The following is a 23920-nucleotide window of genomic DNA, read 5'->3' as shown; positions in this document are numbered from 1 at the left end:
TTTCATTAAATAATTCTGTATTATATCTCTGTCTTCTACAAATATTTTTTTCTTCTTAATGTCTTTGTGCATTGACGTCAGTAACCTGTAGAGAGGAAGTTTTCTAGATTGAGGCTTAATGTTGCCTTGTGGCTCCCAAAAGTGATGGCATCATTTAATTAGAAAGCTCATGGCAAAATATTTTAACTTGTTTTGTTGTCCTCAGGAATTAAATAAACCAAAACAAACAAACAACATGGAGACCTTGTTGGCAAAGACTTCTAAGCTTTTTCACATTCTTAAGGCAAGCATTCATAAATCAGAAATTGTTCACTGATATAAACTTGAAAAACTTAATAGTTCTGTAACAAATTGTATTCATCTCTGTGGAAGCATGGAAATTTTACAAAAAAACCCAATTTGTTTTTAAAGAAAATTTAGACTTTTCACATTAACACAAGCAGTTTTTTCCAAAGAACAAATTCATACCATCTTCCAAGGAGTAATTCATACCTATCTGAGCAGAGAAGATTTCTTATAAAGCAACTTTTGAAGGTAAATTCAGTAGTGTTGTGCATGAATTAATTTTAGACCATTCCTTCCCTTTAAAATGGTCTGTTGAAATGGAAAATTAAGTTGCATTTCTGTTTCACGGTGGGGAGTGTTCTGGTTTTGTCTGGAAGAGAGTGAATTTTGTTGGTGGTAGCTGGTGCGGTGCTGTGTTTTGGATTCAGCGTGAGTGCACTGCTGATAACACTCTGGTGTTTCAGTGGCTGCTCACTGGTGCTTTCTCCAAGTCAAGGACTTCTCGGTGCCTCGTGCCAGCGAGGAGGTGCAGGAGGAGCTGTGGGGGAGCGTGGCCAGGGCAGCTGAGCTGAGCTGAGCTGCCACAGGGCCCCTGCAAACCATGGCTGCTGTGCCCAGCAGCGGCTGGGGGAGCTGGCTGGGAGGGGCTGATCATTGCTTGGGAACGGGCTGTCTCTCTTTTTCCCTCTCATTGTTATTCCTGTTAAATGTTTTACTTTATTTCAATTATTAAACTGTTTTTATCTCAGCCCGCAGGATCTACCTTTTTCCAGCTCTCCTCCCTATCCTCCCATCCCAGCAGGGAGAGTGGGGGGAAGAGCAAGCAGCTGAGCAACTTAGTTGGGGCTGGGGTTAAACCACAACAGGGAACAATAATTATTCTGTGTTTGTTTTAAAGCTTTGAATAAGCTCTTAAATTTTTAAATTTTTTCTTTCTTCTCTAGAAAGAGCATCTGCAGGACTTTTAATTCCTTGATCATTTATGAAAAATTACCTGAAGATACGTTGATTACTTTTTTGAAGTTAGCTTGGTGGTTAAATTTGAGTTACAGTTTTGGGCTAATGTGGTATTATTTCTTTTTTGTTCTTTTCTTTGTGTCTTGAACTTGCCCATAACTTCATTTATTCTCTTCACCGTACAATATTTACAAATTTCAAAATGTCCAAATTATTTCCAAAGCTGTGGTCCTGCTCACACTTCTAGGAAAAAATAGGGTGGTCGTCTAGTTCAGCTTCCTTCTCCAGGAAGGGGCAGCCTCAGTGTTAGGAGAGGTTTCTCAGTGCCTTGTTCTGAAAGTCCCTGGGGATGGCAGTTTCACAGCTGGCTCCCCCAGGCAACCTGCACCTATGTGCTGGTGGTCTCTCTTGAGAAACATTTCCCTTGCATCAGCCTGTGAGCACTGCCTTTTATCCAGGTCCATGTTTGCAAGGCCTGTTGGTGCTGGCAGAGTGCAGGCAGATCCTGCCCCTTGTCTCCAGCTCTGTCCCTGGCTCCTGGTGTCACCTGCATTGCATGTGTTCAGCTCGCTGCACTCCGTGTCCCCACACACCCCCTGACATAATTACCAGGGATTTCAAGGTCAGATGGTACTTTATGGCAATATTCGCAACAAGGTATTTCTTTTAAAACGGGTCATTTGCCTCAGAGTTTAATCTTGAAAGATTCCTCTTTGTCAGCTGGGCACAGGCTGGTAAAATGCACACAATGAAGATTAGTGTTAAGATTCTTTTCTGCCTAGCAGAGCCTGTTTAACAATCTCTAGTCCTGACAGAATTGTTAATAAAGGCTTTTGACCCTGCTGTTTGTTCTGGTAATCTACTGAGAACTGGATGGAGCCTTGAAATTCCCTGCCACAGGACTCCAGAGGCAGCACATGCCAATTTTGGAAGGACTTCTACTCAGTTTTCTCTGTCTGTTACCTATCTGCTGTGGGGGTTTTTGTTTCCTTTTTAAACTCTAACGTGAGAACACAGCTTGAATCTTCTATCAAGGGCTATTCTAATATCAAACAGTTTAATATATGTTATGAAGTGAGGGAAAGTGCCATGTTTCTTCCTGTGCAGAGGGAAGTCTGACAGGAATTTTTGTAAAGAATGCTGATCTTGTTGCACTAGAGATTTCTTGTTTGTATGATTTCACATTTTTTATAGAGTCAGAATATGCCTGTAGCCACAGCTTCTCTTCCTAGCCCTTCATTTCCTTATTTTATTTTTCTAATAAATTTATTTTTCTGATTTTATTTTTATGAAGACCAATGAGTTTCTTTTCCACATTTGTTTTTGTGTACGCCAATGAAGTAAAAGAAATGGCATACATGTCATTTTGTCTTTTTCTATATTTTCAGAAGCAGAACTAAGCTTTATAAATAATTCTATTTGCCTTTGCTAGTCATCATGTTGATTTTTTTTTAACTGTATTGAGTTTTTAATTACTAAATCCCAGCAGCGGATGTCATTCTTTCATGATAAATGTATTTATTGCATCTTGTCACTTTAGGATGTGCTTCAGTGGTACACAAGATGAGAATTAACAGGCATTGGGTTTGTTATTTACTGTCTTGAGATTTCTCTTCTGGCTCAAATTTTCAGACTTGAAATCTGTCTTTGTCTTCAGTGAATCTGAACCACAGAGTATGACTTCTGTTTGAGTGTAGCTAAGTACTCCTGCCTCAAGAGGGTTTGGCTTTTTTTCATATAGGAATGGGGCTTTTTTTAAGTCTTCTAAGAAATTACATTTGGCTTTATCTGTTCCTCCCTGCTTCCCCCCATTCCCATTGAAATTCTCATCTGCTTCAAAACAGGGGTGTGTGGATTTTAGTTTGGGTTTTTATTTAATTGGTTGGTTTGGGTTTTTATTGTGGGGTTTTTTGTTTTTTTTCAAAAGCAAAATCTGCTGCCTGTGCATTGTGAGATATGTACAAAAAAACCCGTTTTCTAATCCTCTCTAGCTTGAAGAAATAGCATAAAGATGCTTTAAGAGTAGGCATTTGGAATTGTAGAGGATAAAGTCCTGAAGAGAATTGAGCTCCTGATACTGAAGACACATTAGGGACTTCAGAAATACCAACTTAATATTTAAATAGATAGTGTGTGGACAAACAGGGAAAAGAAAGAAGGTCAGGTAGAATTAAGTTAGATGAAAGCAATACCTGGGGAAGCAGGTATCTAGCAGCTCTGAGATGCTCAATTAGAAATACTTTGTGTTGGATTGGATGACTCTGGATCCTGTAGTCAGTAGGTGAAGTTGGGAAGTGGAAGAGAAGATGGAAATATCTCCTGATACCGGTACATATTTTTGTTAGCAGTTTTATTATCATCTTGTAAAAATGTAGGGCTTTTTTACAAGATGATAATAAAAGGCATTAGATTTGTGTTTTAAAGGGCAGAGTAGTTGTGCTGATGTTATATTTTGATCCGTATTCTAAAGCAGAGCTGTCAGTTTTCTTGCCAAATTTAGGCTCATGGTTTAAGCAAATGACAAACTCTATCTCTTTCCCTTGATACTCTGAATTGGCAAAAGAAGCAGCAATATCTTACCCTTTCCTACCATCCTTCTAGCATTTAAAGCATGTGTTAATATTTCTTTCACTTTTTGCACTCTACAAAGCGTGTCTTCCCTCACAAGTAGAAGACAGCTGCCACCTTCCAAAGCCCATAATGGAAGCGCATGAACTGCAATAGAATATGTATGAGGAAGGAGATAATCTGTCATTATCTTGTGATGGCATGTTCTGTTTTTTCTCTCTTCTTCTGCTCCACCCTTACTGAGCTGTTTACTCCAGACTGATTCAAACCTTGTCTGTTTAGCCATTTATCCAGCTGAAGGCAAAGGGAATAGCAACTTAGAGTTGCATCACTGCTTTCCTACGCACTTATTTTTTCTTCTAGCAATTAAATAGACTTTTTGCATTTGGACTCAGGAAAAGAATCACATGCTCTTTATCCCATAACTGTTGTTGGCTTAACTAATTTTACAACAATAGAAAATTAAATTCTTCCAGGAAGAAAATGAAGCATCTTGCAGTGTGTATGCCTGAAAATCTGAAAGTTATTTTCCACTTGACTCATGATTTAATTTAATTTGATCTAATACCATATTTAATTAATTTATAGTTGTTACATTTGTGGTAGACAATTATAGTCTGCCTGTATTGTGTTATGTACAGTACATGAAAAAAATGTTGGATTGCCTTGGAATGCTAATTTTGGAGTTAAAATCTCAGCATAGGTTTGACAAAATCTTGCGTAGCTTTCTGTGGGTACTAAGCCTCCTCGCTGTAAAAGGAGGAAAACCACAATTTTAAGGGAAGTCAGTAACACAACAAGGCCAGTAAGAATTCAGTATTTTGCCAGAAAGAAAGTGATAATATTTTTTATTCTTTCTCCATTCTTCTACTTTCAGTCAAAAGCCCATGTATTTGTGCTTAACTGCTGGATTGTCATTATTCTGTGATGCATGATCTTTGAAATAAACAGTATAGTAATCAAAATTCTCCTGCATATACAGAAACTAGAAGGCTGCATTTTGTCTTGAATTTTTCTGTGCTGAAACATAATGTTTTAGTTCCATTTTGTTGTAATAGAGTCCAAGGTTTGTGTTTAAATGGGTGTTGTTCTACCTTTATATGTCTGACCTATATAATATTATGCCAAAGGAAATGAGAATGTTTGGGCATGTATTTGGAGAAGCCAATAAATTTTAATGTAACGATGATGTAAACCACAGACTGGTCTTCTGTTGTGGCCTTTGCAGTGTGAGACACTTTGACTTTTTCTCAAGTTTCTATTTATAGTTCAAATATAACCTTTGTCTGAATTTTTTTCCCAGTATTTTATAACATAATTGCTGGTATAGACTTTGGCCTCCCCTTGGTTAAGCTTTCTTTAACATAATTTTGAGTTCACTATAATTTTTTTAAATCCCCTAATACTCCAACTATCCTTTCTGATACTGACTTGTGCTCTCTGTGTTTTGTAGAAAATGTTCCAGAAGAGCTCCGAGAACCATTTTACACAGACCAGTATGACCAGGAGCACATTAAACCACCTGTTGTTAACTTGCTGCTGTCTGCCGAGCTCTACTGTCGTGCTGGGAGCCTTATTCTCAAGAGTGATGCTGCAAAACCACTTCTAGGTCATGATGCTGTTATACAAGCCCTGGCACAAAAAGGCCTTTATGTCACTGACCAAGAAAAGTTGGTGACCGAACGAGATCTTCACAAAAAACCAATTCAGATGGTGAGTGTTCCAAGCCTGTGTGTTACATCTCTTCTCTCCATCTGTGTACTCCCAATTCCTACAGATCTGTCTTTTAAAATGCACCATTATGTTGAAGTATTTTTCACAGGAGTTCAATGGGATTCATTGCTGGAAAGTTTATAATCGATTTGATTTAGGTTTGTTTTTTTCATGTCATGTATGTCTTCTGTATTAATGCTAAAATACACCTATCTTCCTACTTAGTTAAAATGTTACATTTTTAAATATAGCAGTGACAGTATGATCACTTTGATTTCAGTTTTACAGCACTAACTGTAAGTGAATATTTCTGTGTTGGAAAAGTTTGAAAACATTATTCTTGAGCAGAAACCTTTGGTTAAAAGCTTGAAAAAAAAAGTTTTAATGGCAGGCAATTCAGCCTAATAACATTGAAGAGTCACCTGTTGCACGTTAAGTCAATGTAAAACACACAACAAAAAATATGTCTTTGGTTCATATAACTGCTAATTAAAACATTAGTTCAAGTGATGAATGATTCTATTAGTAAGCTTCTAAGTCATGGGTTTTCTGCTTTGTTTGGAGCTGAGTTATAAAAAATTACTGTCTACATATGTTCATTTAGCAAATGGCAGTATGATAGAATAAGATGCTAATTCACTTAATTTAAAGTGAAATACTTAAAATATTCACCTTTTTATATTTGTATTTAACATTTAATATAGAGAATAATTTAAGTAAACAGAGTATTTGTGGTCAGTGATCTGTAGCTGCCTCTAGAATGAAGGTGTGTGGAAATTAATATAGCTGTGGTGATCTTAGAGGTGTTTTCCAGTCTAAATAATTCTATGTTTCTAAGTGATGAAAAAATTTGCAGGATACTTGCAATACTTGTGGGTGGTTAGGAGTATTCCTAATGTTCACAGAAGTCCAAGTGTTTAAGAAACAAACTTTCTGACTGTTTATGTTTTTGCAGAACTTAATTCTGTTCTTGCATCTGAAGGAAAATAAGGTTAATGACTTGCATTTATGAGCCTCTGGTTACTCCATTTGATTATTTTAATGTGTTCCCTGTCTAGAGCAGTTGTAAGAGTCATGTTTTCCCAGAGTTCCCAGCTGAAAAAAAAGGTGTCAGTATTACCTAGTTTGGCTTGCTGATGTTTGATTTAGTAATTCATATTGCTATGTCATTTTCTATTTCCCCCATGCTTGTGGGGCTGTTTGTGTTTTCCCAGTGTTGTGTAGGTATGGTCAGCAGGAAGTTACTGACGCGTGAACGTCATGAGTTGATGTCCCCAGGTTCCTGCTGTGCCCAAGGCACTGGTCCCCACTCCAGCACCAGTAACAGATGGGTGCACTGTTGGTGTTGTCAGTTCACAGGCAGCTGGGCTGTGACAAGGACAGGAAACACAACTGGCTTGGGCAGAAACACAGCCTTGTCCAAAACAACTGCTACCAAAGAAATGGCTGTGAAGCTGTAGTCTCCATAATAACGTCCCAAGCCCAAGAGTTTTACTGTGTCAAACTCTTGTTCCTATGCAAGTTCCTAGCAGCAGCATTCTATTTTAATTGGAAAGCCTCAACCCTTTTCCTTATTATACTATTAGTAAAGTTGGCAGAGAACTTCAAATCTGGCTGTTGCAGTATTGACAGTCTTTTCCCTTGATGCCTTCCAATACTCTTTCCTATTATTCCATATGTCAGTCTTACAAATTTAAATGTATATTCTGTTTTAGAGCATGGAATAATTTTTCTTTTTCAATTATGTAGAACAGAAAGTTTTCTTTTGTAATTAACACATATGTTCCTCTAGTAGACCAGATTGTGTTAAACCCATGTAAAATGTACTTTTGAGTAATTTAATAGAACATAGTATGATTGTCATTCCCTTTGCTAGCTTGTCTTCTCCAGGAATAGGGGAAAGATGTTGGTGTTCATTACTGGATATTTCTTGTTACCTTCTCAGATGTACTGTACTTTTTCTAGGTGAAAAGGGGCGAGTTACAATATAAAATGGAACTTAGTAAAGAGATTTGAGTATGGAATGTTTTAATTTTACACGTGTATTGTAACATGTGTAGCTGTGGCCAACAGACTTGGAATTCCTTGGGCTGGATGTTTGCACAGTGACGTCTGTGGGGATTAGTTGTTGACTTAGTTCACATGTGACTATTTAATGAAGTAGGCATTTTGGTCTTCTCTCTCTCTTAGGTGGAACTTTTCTTGGAAGCACCTTGCATATTTAAGTCTGAAAAGTCTAGGAAATGGATGTGTTGCTTTGTGCTGGGGTCAGGATAGATGGCTCTTTGCTTGGCAGTCACAACTGACTTGGCTGCATTAGTGTCTAATTTGAGAGGCTGCAGATGCTGTGTTTGTGTTTCTCTGTGTGTGTACATACACAGGTGGATGCATGTATCCAAATCAGTTGCCCTGGTGGAATGAGGTAGGGAAGAGGCACTCATGAAATTAACCCATGGCAGCAAACGTTTCTGTTAAAGCCTCCCCTGTGTGAGGTGATTAATTCTTTCACTCTTTCTCATGTTTGGTTTGTTCACATCTCCTATTTCATTTCTGGTGAAACCAAAAGCAAGGTTATTCAGTGCTGATTAATTCTTTCACTCTTTCTCATGTTTGGTTTGTTCACATCTATTTCATTTCTGGTGAAAGCAAAAGCTAGGTTATTCAGTGGTATCTCAATTTCTATTTTCCAGGTATTGCAAGATATTAAACCTTAATTCTATATTTATTTTTGTTAACTCTGTGTTTGATAAGATCATCCTGTTTTTAATTTTGGTAGGGGAGCAAAAGAACCAAATAGCAAATTATTTCTCTTCTGGTTGAAATGTATATGGTCTTGGTTCTGCTCTGCTAGACTTCAAACAGTGCAGAAATAGTCTAGAGCTTGGAACTGAAAGTGTTGAAACAAGAACACTTTTCTTGTGCTCCTGGAAATTATACTTTTGTACAAAAGGAATTATCTGATGTTTCAAAAGTTTATGGAAGCTAAGTTGTAAAAAAATTTGCAAAGATATTTATGTCAGTTAGCAAGTTCCGATTGTATTTTTTAAAAATCTGTCTTCAGCAAGCACTAACATATGGAAATGTGATATTTTTGACCTGCTATAGAAATCAGAAATAGCATAAGAATTCAGCATGATTCTGATAGTAATGCAATAGTTTTCTAATGCTTATGCATAGATCAGTATTCAAGTCAAACTTAACTTTGTTTTTCTATGCTGTTGTAAGTTTTTAATTTTGTATTTCCTTCATAACCCAAACTGACTTAAACCTTCAAGTGTCAGATACACAAGAGGAAGGCATTTTTGATTTTTAAATTTTTTTTCCTCATATAAACATTGGATCTTTTTGTTTTAAGAACATATATCTGTTCTTACAGGATAAGTCAGAGGAGACTTTATACAAATTTTTGCATTGTAACAAGAATTTTATATTAACTGAATAATTTATTTTCCATGTCAAATCATTTTACAAGAATTCTGATTTTTAATCAGGCTGGTCACTTGTATTCATATGGTCTCTTTCAATTTGCTTCAAGTGCAGGGAAGAATAAACAGGTTCAGAGGGGAATTGAGAAATGCTTTCCTTCCCTCAAGTCCCTGCAATGCACTTCTGCCATGTGGGGAAAGGAGTTAAAAAATCAGCATCTCAGTTCACTTTGCAGGGAAACTGAAGTTGCATAACTACCCCAGCAGTGGACTTCTGTCCCTAATGTGACAGGGCCAAAATTATCTAAATTTCTAGCTTGAGGAGTAGTAATGTCAAATCTTGAATACTTGTTTAAAACCAGTGTTGTTAGGGGGTGCAGAGATACAGTAATATTACAGACTTTTACCAAATTTGCACCAGAAAAATCTATTTGACTAAGCTTATTATTGTATATTGATAGAACATTGTTAGCTGACTACAAAAACTAGTTATTGACTTACGAGGCATTTGAAGATATTTAGTGACTAGAATAAAGGTTAGTGAATGTGTATATAAATATCCAAGAAAATATGCCATACAAATATTTTTTAATGTTTTCAGTGTGGGAAAGCATAAAAGCTATGCTAAGCCTAGTGTAATTGAAAAGCATAACTTTTGTCAAGAGTTGAATTCTTAATGCAGAAAAACAGTGTTGCAAGAAAGTCAACCAGCTGAGCAGCTGCTTCAGACTTAAACCCATGTATAATTACTGTCATTAATTAGGTAACACCTAAATCCTTCATAAAATTCTACAATTTTCAGCCAGGGTGGAATGGAAATGAGAGGCTCCTGCAAAACCCCAGCAGTAAGTCCTTAACAGCTGTTAGGAATCACAATTGCTGCTTTCTTAATTCTGAGCTATTATTTGTGTGTATGGGGTTTAAATATAAAAAGTAGTGTGCTGTCATGCAAGTTGTATATCCATTTAGCTGCAAATTGCCTTCTTCCTTGAAGACATCTTGTGAGCAAGTCTGGCAGTCATTTCTCCGTAGCAGTTTGTGAATCTGGACTGTAACTGAGGTGTAATTAGGTGTGCCTGTATTAGCTGGTTAGCAGTCATCAGGAGTGCATGTTTGGGGCAAACACCTGTATTTCTTCCAGTTACTGCTCTTGTGGTTTGCAGTGTGGGGGTGTCTCAGGGAGCACAAATGCAGGGTTTTTTGAGCATGTAACCTGGAAGTTGGGCTCTAGGATCACACCTATGGTAGCCCACTTGCCAAGCCCATTTCCCAGGACTGGAGCACAGCTGACTGAAGTGAATCCCCTGAGGCGGGAGCAGGGGTGAGTCCAGGGACCTTTGCACCAGTTTTGCTTTTGTGTTGTGCAGAACTGATTGCAGAGTTAATCCAAGCCAGCGAAACTCCAGTGGAAGGCAGGAGGAGTGTGGGGACTGATAGTGCTAGGTGTGTATGTACCCACAGCCAGAACCTGGCTCTCTTTCTGGATGAGATAACAGACAGTAAGTGGTTAACTCATCCTGCAATCCAGACTTTTGGTCTCCCTGGCAGACTGCATTCATTGGAAATGACTGTGCCTTTCATCAGCGGCGTGTTTCTCCTTGAGGAAGGGCTGCAGCAGCTCACCTGGTTACTTGCAGCTACATGCTGCAGTCTCTGCACTCCCAGGCTGTACAGCTCCTTAACTCTGCTCTGAAAGCAGCACAACGTGTACTAAGCACTTCACAGAACAAAGAAGTAAGATGTGGTTTTTGCCCTGAAGATTTTTGTTTTCTGGTTTTAGGCATGATGCAACAAGTTTCCATTCCATGCCATTGTAAATTAGTTATTAGATGAAGACATATAAAAAGAATTTGCAGTTACTTGACTTGAGCCCATAGATACCATAATTTGTTAGTTAAAGCACCAGATTCTAACTGCCTTGTGATAGATCTTTGATAGTAGTATATTTCATAGAAGATGAAAATAATAAGCAAATATAGTGGTGAAATAGAACCTGAGTTCAGTGAGTCTGATGTGCTGTGTAGAACCAGTCTGCTGGGGCTTTGGGCTGGGAAAATGTAATCTTTAGAGGTTCCATATTTTTTGTTAATTTTCTAGTCTCATCTCTTCACATGCATTCCTCATAAGGTTCTCATTTGCTTGGAAATAGGGATGCAGTATTTTTGCTGGATTTACTGTGTCAAATACACCATCCCACTTCAGTCTGCACTGCACTAACCCTGTTGCCACAGCAGTGTTGTGCCAGGCTCCCTCACACACAGGGTGCCAGTTCATACTTGGGCCATAGGAGTTGCTACAGCTCTCCACAGAGTTCATTCTGCACGTACCATTTTAACTTGGAACTTAATGTCCTGTTAGCTTTTTTCCAAGCAATTTTTGTTGACTCATAGCCTGGGTATTTTGTTTTGCTTGCTGCTTGTATTTAATTATGTTTTTCTTGTATGTAGAAAATGCTTTTTTGTGTGTCTTGGGCAGTGTCTTAGGATGTTTTCTGCAGTACGTTTGTCTAGAATTTAGTGAGTGACAAACGTGCAGGTTATCAGTGTGAGTTATAGTACGGTTTGTTGTACTTCTGTATATCAAGATCAGAAATTTGTGAAAGATTTAGATAACCACAAAGGTCTCTGCAACATTCTTTGGGTTTTCATGGAATGCTGTCTGCTCAACTTGTGCACCAAGTGTGACAAGTAATGTGGAAGGTAGCAAAGCTACTGGCACCAAAGTTGTGTCTATAACTAATACAAAGGAGGGATGCTTTCCTGGTCCTTTCCAGCAACTCTAATGCTAAAAGCCCTAAGGCTTTCTACAATTTCTCTGGCTTTAATTTTTGTTGTTGTTTTGTGTGTTTTTGTTGTTGTTGTTTTTTTTTTTTTAATCCAGCATCCTTCATTTCAGTACAAAAAATTATGGAGTGTTTTGGTCTTAGGGTTCCAGCACTGTAGCTGGCATCTCAAACTTGTGTTACTAAGAATTCCTGCCTAGAAGGTAACTAAATCTGGTTGTTCTTTTTAACAGTTCTTGTAGGGTTGATTTCAGCTGTACAGAGCTGTTGAATAAACTGTGCTCCTTGCCTTGAAAGTACTTCCTCAGAACCACCATAAAATCCCTGATGGATACAGATGTTTACAGAGCTGCCCTTATACTGGCCTTTGCCAGTTGAAAGTAGTAGAAAATATTTAGAAATAGCAGCACATCATACTTAGTCTAATGTAAAATTGTGGTAACTACATTTAATCTTTTACTAAAATGAGGAGAGAATATTGCAATATGTCTTCCAAACAAGATACATTATCTACTAAATCAAACTGCTGCTTTTGGAATAATGACAGGAAATTAAATGAACCTCAAGAGAAGGTAGTACCTCCCAAAGTCAGGCATCATGCCTCTCATGAGAAAATAATGCAATGCATTATTATTGTCTGTTGTCTGTCTTGTTCACTTCCTTGCAAAATAGCTGTTCTTCTGCCTTGAACAAACTCAAGTTTTGAATCAAAGAGCTTCTGATGGTATTCTTAGTTATTATTCCAACTTGTGGTGCTTTTAACCTGTGGGGGAGGGAGAGGTGGAGAAGGGGGTGATGGTGGTGATTTAATTTTAAAAACCCAAAACAACCACCTGAGAGCAGACCAAAATCCACTCCTGAAGCACAAAAAGAAAACCAATTAAAAGGAGGAATAAATTATAAAAGAAATATGTCATGAATTAAGCCCATAAAGAATGCAAGATAGCATGTATAAAATGCTTTCTAAAAGGGTCAGGAAGTATTTTCATTAACCTTCATTAAAGAAGGTCTATTTTGTTAAACACAGTTTAAGAACATTTTCTTCCTGTTTCAATAGCCCTGTTATGTCGTGTGGTTTGGCTTTTGGCTGTTGGTTTGCTGCTGTGATCTTTCTTTGTATCTTTAAATATGTGGAAAGATATATTTAAATAAATGTTTAGGAATGGTCTTACTTCTACTGGGTTAAGTATATTTTGGAGCATACTAACTGAGCTATTAGGAAAAGAAGTATCTGTGAATTGTTTTACAGACTACATAGAAGGAATTTCTTCATCAGTTTGTTTGAATCATGGTAAGGAAGAGAAATCCCTTGTACTGGCTAGCACAAAGCTAAAAATCTTACATGGTTGTAGCAGGCAGTTGAAGAGCACTGCTTTCTTCCTATTATGGAAAATAGTGAGCAGCTTTTAGCAGGAGGTGTGGGTCAGTCATGTAAACATAAGGAGAGCTTCACTACCAGCTCTGTGTAGTACATACACACAGCAACAAGGGGACAAAACCACACTGACTGCTGAAGGAATACAGTTTGTACTCCCCAAAATGCAGCAGCTGCTCCAGTCTAGTACAAAAGAACATTTTGAATCTGCATTTGTTAATCTGCACACATAATCCTGGCAATCTGCCCACCTTTATCAGCAGAGAACACACTCTGTCATCATAGTAAATGTATCAAAACAAAATCTTTGTTCTTACAAACTCTATGGAATTTAACATGGAGATTTTCTTTTCCTGAGGTTGAATGAACAAAATATCTTAAGGTCTCCATAGTGTATCTATTCTTCTTGTGTGACAGATAGGGAAATGCTGTAAATAACTATGTATGTCCATTGTTTATAGGAACTGGTAGGTTTATATGAACAAGTAAAAAATTGTCTTACTTGCAGACATATATCTCCAAATCAGCCAAAGCGAAATCCAGTAGAATTTGTCCTATGTAAATAAAACAAGATTTACATTAAAAAATTATCTGATAACTTGTTGAATAGTTCAAGTTTTAAATTTACTATAATAGTCCTCTGTAGGAAACTGACTATCTAGTATAAATGTGCATGTGTTCAGTTTTCTCTTATGTATCACAAGGTCATGAGGAAGGATGTCTCCCAGTATATTTCTTTGCTGTCTCAAACCATGAATCTAAGACCAGTGGAAAAATTAGTAAAGTATATGTTAGAGAGAAATCCTACAGCTTTATTATTTTAGAATAATGGAAAAAGTTATCTTTAGCACAATTTATATAATCATCTAGCAGTAGCCAGAGATCCAAATCAGTCAGCTGTCAAGACTGATGACATCCCTCTAAAGCTGAAATGGCAAGAGCTTTTATAAGATCTAAGTTGGGTGTTTTGAGTATGATTTAGAAGACACAGCAATCAATATTTATAAGTATATACAATGTGAAGTATGTATTGAAATTCTTTTAACTGTTTTGTTTCATAAAATGTGAGGTTAAAAATATTATGGCCTTTAAAAGAAGAAAATTGTAAGAAAAGCAGAGAGAATATATAGATATTGGGTAAGCATGTAATGGGCCATCAGATTAATTTTACATGATGCAATTATTAAATATATATAGTATGTAATATGCAATCTCATTATATAGGAACTTGCTTCTTAAATATGAAACTGATGTATCTGCTGCATTATTAAAGGATACTCGTATATTGAAGTAAAGTGCAGTAAGTGGTATTTAGGCAACAGACCACTGCAGTAGGTGCCAATTAAGTGCTGTTGAGGGATAGATGGCATTTTCTCCCTGTTTGTCAACAGCATTTATTCAAAGGTGTAGTTACCGAAATTGTACCACCTCACCCTCTTTTTACTGGTGCTGGCCTGCTGACCTGAGAATTATAAATTAATTCCTGGGATTCTGGGGTAAGGGGGGCTTTATTTTGCTATATCAGCTGTCAGAAGAAACCTACCATCAGAAAGAAATTTAAGGAAAAGGAGACTTTCTAAAATCTATTATGTAGTATCAACTCCTTAATTTCTGCTGTGCCTGTGTGAACATGAGCAGTTTATTCCCTTCCTTTTGAAACATAGCAGCTCTCCTACATGTGGGCAGGTAACATTTTGCAGGCCCTTTGTTCCCCAAACCTTTTCTTCATTCCAAACACCCTCCATTTCAGGGAAACTGGACCCAGGATTCCAGCTGACCTTGTCAAGGCTTGTGGGGTGTTTTTGTGAGCAAGAGCCTGCAGGTGACCCATGTGTGTGTCAGCTGCCTGTCCTGCAGTGACATTGCATGTTCAGGTGGTGACAATCTCTAACCTCAGGTCGTGCCTGCTGACCAGCAATTTACTTACATGTGCTCTCCTCCAGTGCAAAAGGTTAATACAGACTTTTTTCTGACTCTCTTCTCCGTCACAGGAAAATTAATTTGGAACTGATTATACCATATGTTGCTGAAACAGGCTTTGGTGGAAAATAGCCTGCACTTGAGTTCCCTTCTTAAGGGCACTCTGTGAGGTAATAAACATTTGTAAAAGCTTCCTGGTCTATTACACAGACAGAATTGTGTAAATCCCACTGGTATGTTTCTGGGGCATTGTCTTGCCAAGACTTCCAGTTCACTTTGAAGCATGGACTGAAAAAAAAATGGTTAGAGTGAATTACAGGACTCTGCCAGGTTTTATCCTATTACATAAAAGGGAAACAATGAAATGGACAGAAGGTTGATGGAAAGAAAATTCACTTCGCAATTATAAACGTTTTACTTTTTTGTTTGTTTCTTTTCCTTACCCTTGTTCTTAACTTCCCTGCTCCCAAAAGCAAAACCAAACCATCTATTGGTACTTAGAATTCACTGTAAAGACATCTGTGTGTATGTGTGGTTAAAAACAATATTGTGTCTGCCTATAGAAAGCTTGTAAATTAATGTAGTTCAGTATATAATTTTGTCAGGGAAGTCTCATAACTTCTGTGTTAATAAATTCTTTATGGTAAGATGTATCTTAATGTAGATAGATAATTGCAAAGGATGAACTTATTCTGACTGCTGCTTTTAGCTTTTCTCTAACAAGAGGAAGAAATACAAAGAACACTTAACTTATGCAGTTGGGAAATAAATAGCATGGTAATACTGAAGTTGATAAAGAAGTATGTATAGATGCTACCAAAGAACTGCTGGAGAGAAGCAAATCCTGATTCTCCAAGTATGATGCATATGTATGAAAGTTCTTATTTTTGCAGGCCAAAGCTTTGGGGGGGAAAAGCTCCAATCCTCCTAAAGTACTATGTACTTTCAACAACAGCAGCAAGACGACTCATATGCCTCTAAGCACTGAGGGATAACTGATCTGGTTTTCCCAGAGCATTGGGAAACTGAGAACTTATGTAACAGGCTACATGCACCTTGGTATTATTGGCTTTTACTGCTTGTGGGAGAAGGATAATACAGCCTTGCTTGTTCCAACAGGATCTACTGTCCTAATGACTTGAAACATTTATGCTCCTATCATATCTATGGCTGTAGTGTCAAGTAATTTAGGTTCCTTTTCTTAAACAACTTTAAACTTTCCTTTACTTCCTATTAGAGAAGGCAGTACCTTTCTGATTATTGTAGCCTGCCTTTTTTTCAGCTAAGGTGGGATCTTCCATTTCTGTGGGCCTTATTTCTCTTCTTACCCTACCAAATTCAGAGGGGGAACTAATTACTCCTGTCATTCATCATTTTCCCACAAATTTTGCTTTCTCTTTAACCCTGATCAGTGATGAGTTTTCCTTCCAGGCCACTGGTAAAAATAGTAAGAGATGGTGAACTGATAACTCATTCATGTGGTGTTTCTGAAAAATTCTCTTAATTCATTGCTGATTCTATGCTCAGGGCTGCGCTATAAATCAGTTTAATGTATCCAGCATTAAGAAGTCTCTTTAATCAGAATGTATTAGTATCAAGTTAGATGCCTTACACTTATAATAAGTCTTGCACTTTTCACTTATATTTATACGTGAATTTAGAGAGTGGCTTATATTCTGTTAGTTCATGTTTAAATTGGCATGTGTTCATTTATAATACATAAATCAAGCTGCTTGTTGACTCTGAAATTATTTTACATGAGATCAGAAGAAGGATTTGGGGCATTAAAATTATTTGTATTGTCCGTTGACTCTCAAAAAAAAAATCCGTTATTTCATGTCTTCTAATCTTTTGGAATGTCCCCAGTGTTCTTGGACTTACAGGAAGAATAGCTCAATGTGTACAGATTACTTCTCTTTAATCCTTTCGTAGTTTAAAAGCATGGCATTTTTTTCTTTCCCTGTTTGCTCCAGACTGAGATGAAGATTTATGCTAAGCATGAAATTGGCAGACTTGCAGATAATCCAAAGACTATCAAAAATTAATATATTTTCTAGAAGACTGAATTAGAACTCTCTTTTAAAAAAGGGAATACATGACTAGTGTCAGCTTGCAGGTCAGTATGTTACTCCTAACAAAACTGAGATATTTCTCTGTAGGCCAGTATTTCCCACCCTGTCCTCAGTCATCAAAGAAAGGAGCTACAAGCTGGCTTTTTAAGGCTGAAACCTTGCACAGCAGCACAAAAGCCTGTCAGTACTTAGGTAGTTTTAAAAGGTGCTGTGTTTAATGGTATAACTGTATGTCTGTCCTGCTATTTACATCGCTTTTTCCATGTATGAAGAAGCTCTTGGTTCGTATTTACTTTTGACTAATGTAAGCTGCCATCTTGGTGACTAAATTAAGGATAAATCATGCAAGACTGCTTTCATATTATTCTAAAATATATTCTATTTTGACCATATTGTCACTTTTGTTGTCTTGTCCAAATCATGGTCTTCTAATGGTTGGTTGCAGTTTTTATAATCTGGAAAAATACTGATCATTCTTCTAGTACAACCACTGACTAATTTTTTCTTTTAGTTTTCCTGATGGCATATACTGCTGATTTTTCATTCTTTGCATTGCTTCTGTACCTTTCCCAAACATTCTTTGAAAAGAATTTAAAATATGATCTGGATATGCAAGTTTAATCCTAGTTCAATGACGTTTTGGTTTTGTCTTTTGTTCTACTTAGGGATGGCCTATATCTGTCTTCAGCTGGTTATTTATCTTACAAATTCTTTCTTGTACAAGTTCTTACAACCATATTGGAGATAGCTGCTGGACTAGAGGAGAGTGAGCCAAATTCACTCCTTTGCCAAAGGGAAGGCTGAAGTGCAGACCAAATAGCTGTGGACTCTGATGAGCTTCCTTCCTGAGCCAGCACACACTGAGAATAGTTCAGGGAGGCCTTCAGGATGTAGGTCTGAGAAAAAAATGTGAGTGGTTAGAGGGTCCAGGAGGGGAACTGGATCATCAAGGGGATGTAGAGTGATGGCTGGGTACGGGAGGAAGGAAGTTTCTCCAGAGGCTGGAGATCAGAGTTCATCAATTCACAAAGCATCGCTGATACAGAGCAACTTAACTTCTTCCCACTCTGCTCCTTCTTGTTACTAAAAGATAATCACAGCCAAGTGCTGGGAGGTGTTTCCCCAAAGTGCTTCTGTTATTCTGTCAAAAGGACATCATCAATCTGTGACAATCCCAATAAAGCAGAGACTTCCAGATCTGTGTGTAGGCATGATGTGATAAAGCCTTATTGCTGGGAATATCTTCTTCCAGAATGGGGACAATTTTTTTTTCTCCCACAGTGTAACTCCCACCACTCCTCCTCTGCTTCTTGCAACAGCATCAGGATACATGTTGCTTTACAGATTAAAATAATACACTGTTAATTTGTTGGCAACAAGACATGCCATTATCTCCTACTTTTTTGTCATAATTTCTGGGAGCAAAATAATGGATTGATATTGAAGCAGGAAAATACTGCAAAAAAGTATGGGAATAATACTTGAACTTTTTATATTGCTCAACTTTTGTACTTGCAGCTGTAAAAAAGCACGTTACAGTAGGCTTACATTTACAGAAACTGGTTTTGCACTCTTTTACATATTTCAGATGCCTTTTTAGAGGATGCAATTAATTGCATTTGCATAAGCAGTTTGAACATAGATATATAGATATAAAGATTAATGAGGGTTTGAAGTGAAAGTGGAAAGCTTGGTGGATCACTTGTTTTCCCCTGTCATGAATGTCAGAATGCAGTACAGAGTGCTTAAGGTAGGGCTGCTTACTATTTCAGTGAAATCTTTATTAAATTAATCAAATGCAGGGTAAAATGTGAGGGCTGAGTGAGAAGACTGTAAAACCAGGTCCTTATATAAATCTATTAATTATTTATTTATGTGAAAGAATTGTTTGTCTTTATCTCACCTAGCAACATGTTTTATCTTAAGTATATAGCATTATATTTGCGAATATGAATGCATTCAGTACTAGACATTACATTCTTTATCAGTAATTAGAAGAGAATTTAACTTTTTTCAACCAGTGTCTTGTTGAAATACCAGAATGTAACAGCAACTTTTAGTGTTGGATCAGGGCAACAGAGGAATGAAAAGGTCATAATATATATACATAAAATATAAAGAGCTGAACAGGACTTGTTAAGCAGATGGCTGGTGTTTGTAATGGTTGATTTTTCTATAAAACTGATCTGTTTAAAAACCCAATTTTTAATACCAATATTAGTATCTATAGAAATGGAATTGAGGCCATTATTTATATATTTGACTGTGTATGAACAAAAGTTTAAAAAAATTACTGGCAGGGCCAAACAGTGGAAAGCTAGGAAAAGCCAAAGTGGCATCTTCATTTGCAGTCTTGGAACTCTGGCAAAAGCATGATGTTAGTCTCTAAGTGTGACAACCTGTCTTGTTCATATCTCAAAGGAATAATGCCGTTTGAATGACTGACTCGTTCTCATTAAAGCCTGTTGCAAACGTCATTTGCTGTGTGTATTCAAAGCCACTCTGACATCTCATTTCTGTAGATATATTGGTGTGTAAATGTGGGTATGTAAACAAACATGAGAGTTACTGAGCCAGATCTACAAGAAGGGAAATAGGACATTCAGAATGTAGAGTTAAGATGAAGATAGCATTCAAAATAACTTCTATAGTCAGTCATTGATAAAGCTGATATTGCCAAAAGAATCTGTAGTTTATGTAAAGCAAATCCCAGTATAGTCAGTTAGGGATTAATTCAAAAGTCATTGTAAAGGTCATGTTAATCAATGATAGAAGTATTTTAAAAAGTACACAAGTAAAAGGTTTGAAGAATCACTATTACCATGTCTTTTCTTTATTTTGCACCATTTCATCATTGTAGCTTTCAGATAGTGTGGTATTCACATTCTCTGAACAGAGAGACATAATTTTCTCTCCCAGGATTTTTCCTGGGGAAGGCGGTGAGAAGCTCAGAGAAGAAGAGAAAACAATTCTTATCTCTGCTCGCTGCTGCTGTTGTTTGGCACATGTGGAATATGTTATGGAGATTTGTTAATTGGACACTGTGAGGTTTGTTTGGATTGATGGGCCAGTTGGGTCAAAGCTGTGTCGTGACTGTCTCCAGGCAGTCATGGGTTTTCAGTAGTGTCTCTTTGGCATAGTGTCTCTTTAGTATAGTTATAATATAGTATTAGTGTAATATATTATAGCTTAATGAAACATTTGTTCAGCCTCCTGAGTCATGGAGTCAGATCATGTTATTCCCTGGCTGGGGGCACCCTGCATTGATAAGGTAGGTCGGTGTGGCTCAGGGAATGGGGGTCTGAGTCTGAGCAGCCCCCTCTCTTCCCAGGGCTTCCTGCTGCAGCCTGTCCCAGCACACAGCCCTGCCGTGCTGCTCAGCCTGCCTGAGGCATGGAGCTGGGAGCACCTTTCCTCTTGGGGGACTGCACATCCTGGCATGGCACAGGGGAGTTGCAGGCTGTAATGAAAGGTGTGAGGGATGTTCATGTTCTTCTCGTCTCTAGTAGCTGCTCTGGTTGAGCCTCTCTGTGCTTCTTCTTTGGACAAGCAAAACTGATTTTGTTTTGTCTTGGTTTTTCTTCAGTATGGGCAACTTGCATTAAGCATTTATTTTGGTTTGGATTTGATGATGCCTTTTAAATTATCCAAATGATGTAGCAAGTATTACACCATACACTCTTTGATGGCTAGTATTTGTTTTGCATCCAAGTGCAAAGAGGATGAATGGGAAGAGTTCCAGACACAACAGTAAGCATGGGTACTAATGTGAATATTCTTAACAGTTTATCCTAATAGGTTTTGTATTTGTCCTTTTTCTTTGCAGCAATGTGAACATATAAAATTGTCTTTCTGAAGTGAAACTTTATTTAAGTGAGGATTACAGGTGCATGTGTGGTTGTTCTCCATCAATAACTGTAAGAATATGAAGTAGTTCTTTGATACCCCAAGTCTATATCCACACCTTTAGTCTGTCATGGATTATAAAATAATGAATTAAATCAATGTATGCACTGTAGCTGCATTATATACACAGAGTACGCATTATTTACTGGAAGCTAAAACACCACAGAACCATTTGTTCAGGGAGAAACCATCTGTACATTCTCCTGTAGGCTTGGCATTCCTCTAGCCTGGGTTCATTCTTGGGCCTTTATAGTACCTGTTGTCTTGCTTGATGTGTGTCCATATGTATCCAACACAGAACTTGAAATAATCATAATTTGGAATACGTCTGAAAATAGCAACTGTTCTGTGTCTAAGTATGAATAATTAACATTTCTAAGCAAACCCTAAATTATCTAAACCATGTTTTGAAGTACAGTTTAAAATATTGACAAATTTTCATGTTTAATATTAAGTTCTGCATGGTCTTTCATATCTATAATGCGTACTGTAAGAATTTTCATTGGCAGATTGGTTACTGATTTGTGCTTGTCATGTCTGGATGATCAGGTAGATACTGAAATATGTCCTGCCTGTTCTGTGACCAATAATACATGTCCTGTGATATTGCTTCTACAGTGAGAACTGCATACCAGCTTTTCTAATAGTTCCCATTCCATCTTGTCCTATCACAGTATTAATTTTTTTCTTTTTCAAATACTACAGATTGACTTGCCTATGCTGACAGCCAGTTTTTTATGTTTGATAAAATTTTCCTTTGGGTATTTTAGGTAACATAAGTTACAGATACTGCCTGCAACTCTGAAATAACACACTTGAAGCCAATGATTTTAAACTGATTGCTGAAATGTCCCATAATGTGTCTCACATGTAGTTCAGCCAAGTTTCTCAGTAATCGTCCTTTCCCATTTATGGATTATGGGATTTCAGAGTTTGGATGCTTGAAAAGAAAGAACAGATGTTGGGCAATTTCTAATTTTAATGAGACGGAGGTTTGGAAAAAACCCAAACAAACCACACACATGAAACACAGAACAAAATAAGGCATTTAGAAATTAAGAAAAAAATGGAAAACAACAATTTCTACTTTGCTTTACTCAGTCCAGTCAGAAAAACCATCAATTAAGTCCTTGCAGCAGTACCTCTCCAGAGATTTTGGCCTGGCTTGATGTCATTCCTCAATGCTTATACCAGCTTCTTTTCCACCTCATCCAAAAAACCCTGTTTTCAGTTCCTCCAAATATTCAACAGCCAAACTGCCCAGCAGAGGTTTTTGTTCAGTGGTTTTACGCTTTTGGCCGATGAAACAATGCTGAGAATCAATGGAACTGCCTGAATCTTGCACAGGGCCTGCACTGATCCTTGCATGGCACTGTGGGTGCTATTCTTGTTTACTGCTGGTGGTCTCTGAATCCATTGTTTAATGAGAGCTATAAAATACTTCCCAGCTCCTTCCCTCCATTCATCTTCCCTCTTCTTTCAAATTAACAAGGTGAGGTTCATGTGTGGGGCTCATTGCTTTTGCTAAAGGAAAGATTTCATCTTGTGCAGGGCTTGTGTGGTTTCTGGACAGCATGCAATGACATATCTTCTGCTTGTAGCACAAGGTTTCAAATAATACTGTTGGTGTTTATTGGTATTCTTGTAAGCAAAGAAAATACTTGCAATCTAGTTATTGCCATCTTAAGTAATTATTTGGAAAATAAAAGGACAGGAGTTAGCAGTTTTCCCATTTCTGCCTTGTGATTTTCTCTTCAGCTGGTTTCTCTGTTTTGTTTCATTTATCACCATGCTCTTTTACTTAGCTTGCCTTAGCTGGGGAGAATAGAGGGAGGGATATTTTGCCTAAGAAAATGGTTGTTTACTACAATGTGAATAGGTTACTGCTGCAGCTGACTTCACTGTTTCAAGAGCTACTAATTATGCAACACGTCCTGGAATAATATTATAAACCAAAAATGCACGAGGAATGAGAACACGATCGTGTGGTTTATTGTTTTAATCTTTAAAAAGACTATGAACTGGCAGTTGTTTCATTACCAAAAAGACGTGGAGGAAGGAGACTTTCCAATTCATTTCCATGCCCTGAAAAGTGGTGGTTCACAAACAGATACTTGCGAAGGATGAGAATGAACACTGTTTTACATTGCTCACCAGGTAACTAAGAAGTAGCCTCTAGTTTACAGTGGTTTCCTGTTCTATCTTAATTCTTTGGGTAAAACATTTCATTATTTTCTGTGCATAGGCTGTGACCTAATTTCCCATTTCATTTTTCAAAAGAAAGTTTTCTTTGAGCAATTGTACCTCCTGAAGATGGTATCGTATCGATTACCACTTTAAATGCCTTTACCAAAGTAACTTTCAAGAAAAGCTTTAGTTGCTATGTCATCAACCTTTCCAATTTTGTTAAACACTGATAGAAAGACAATCTACTGCTTTATTAGTTTGCTGTTTGAATTCCAGATTTATTTTTTTTTAAGTAGTGATAGTTGGCAACTGCAGTCCTTCTTGTAGGTATGCTGTCCTCAGCACAACCCTTCTCTGGGTACCAATCTGCTCCTGTTGGTCTGCAGCAGTTCCTGATGCAGACAGAGCCTGGGTATGACCCTGTGCTTAGCAGAAGCTTATGGTGATGGAGACTATTGCCAGATGTCCTGCAAAAATCTGCTGCAGTAGATGAAGTGGACATCCTCGGGTCCAAGTAATCTATTAAAAAGGATTATTGGTACAGCATGATCTCTATGAGGGCACACAGATTGCTCTTTCTTAAGAATAAAGTGTATTCACAGTCGCAGTCACTTTGAACAATGAAAAAACAGGTCTTAAAGTTTACAGTAAAGCAACTGTTTTACACCTGTGTGTGCACAGGTAAGAGTCTTTCTCTGAAGAACCCATACTCTACTTCAGAGGTTCAAGA

General features: G+C 37.5%; 1 protein-coding gene across 4 annotated transcripts in view; it reads left to right on the top strand.

Moving 5' to 3' along the window:
- CAMSAP2 (calmodulin regulated spectrin associated protein family member 2) overlaps positions 1 to 23920 on the top strand; it is an 81846-nt gene that overhangs the window by 7937 nt on the left and 49989 nt on the right. For all 4 annotated transcript variants that reach the window (XM_041420716.1, XM_041420715.1, XM_041420713.1 and 1 more), the window contains exon 2: positions 5264 to 5523. In XM_041420716.1, coding sequence (XP_041276650.1) covers positions 5264 to 5523 — 260 coding nt within the window. The remainder of the gene's footprint in view (positions 1 to 5263; positions 5524 to 23920) is intronic.

The sequence above is a fragment of the Onychostruthus taczanowskii genome, unplaced genomic scaffold, assembly GCF_017590055.1.
Source record: "Onychostruthus taczanowskii isolate IOZ18803 unplaced genomic scaffold, ASM1759005v1 scaffold65, whole genome shotgun sequence".
NCBI lineage: Eukaryota > Metazoa > Chordata > Aves > Passeriformes > Passeridae > Onychostruthus > Onychostruthus taczanowskii.
This window is presented reverse-complemented; position numbering and strand designations above follow the sequence as displayed.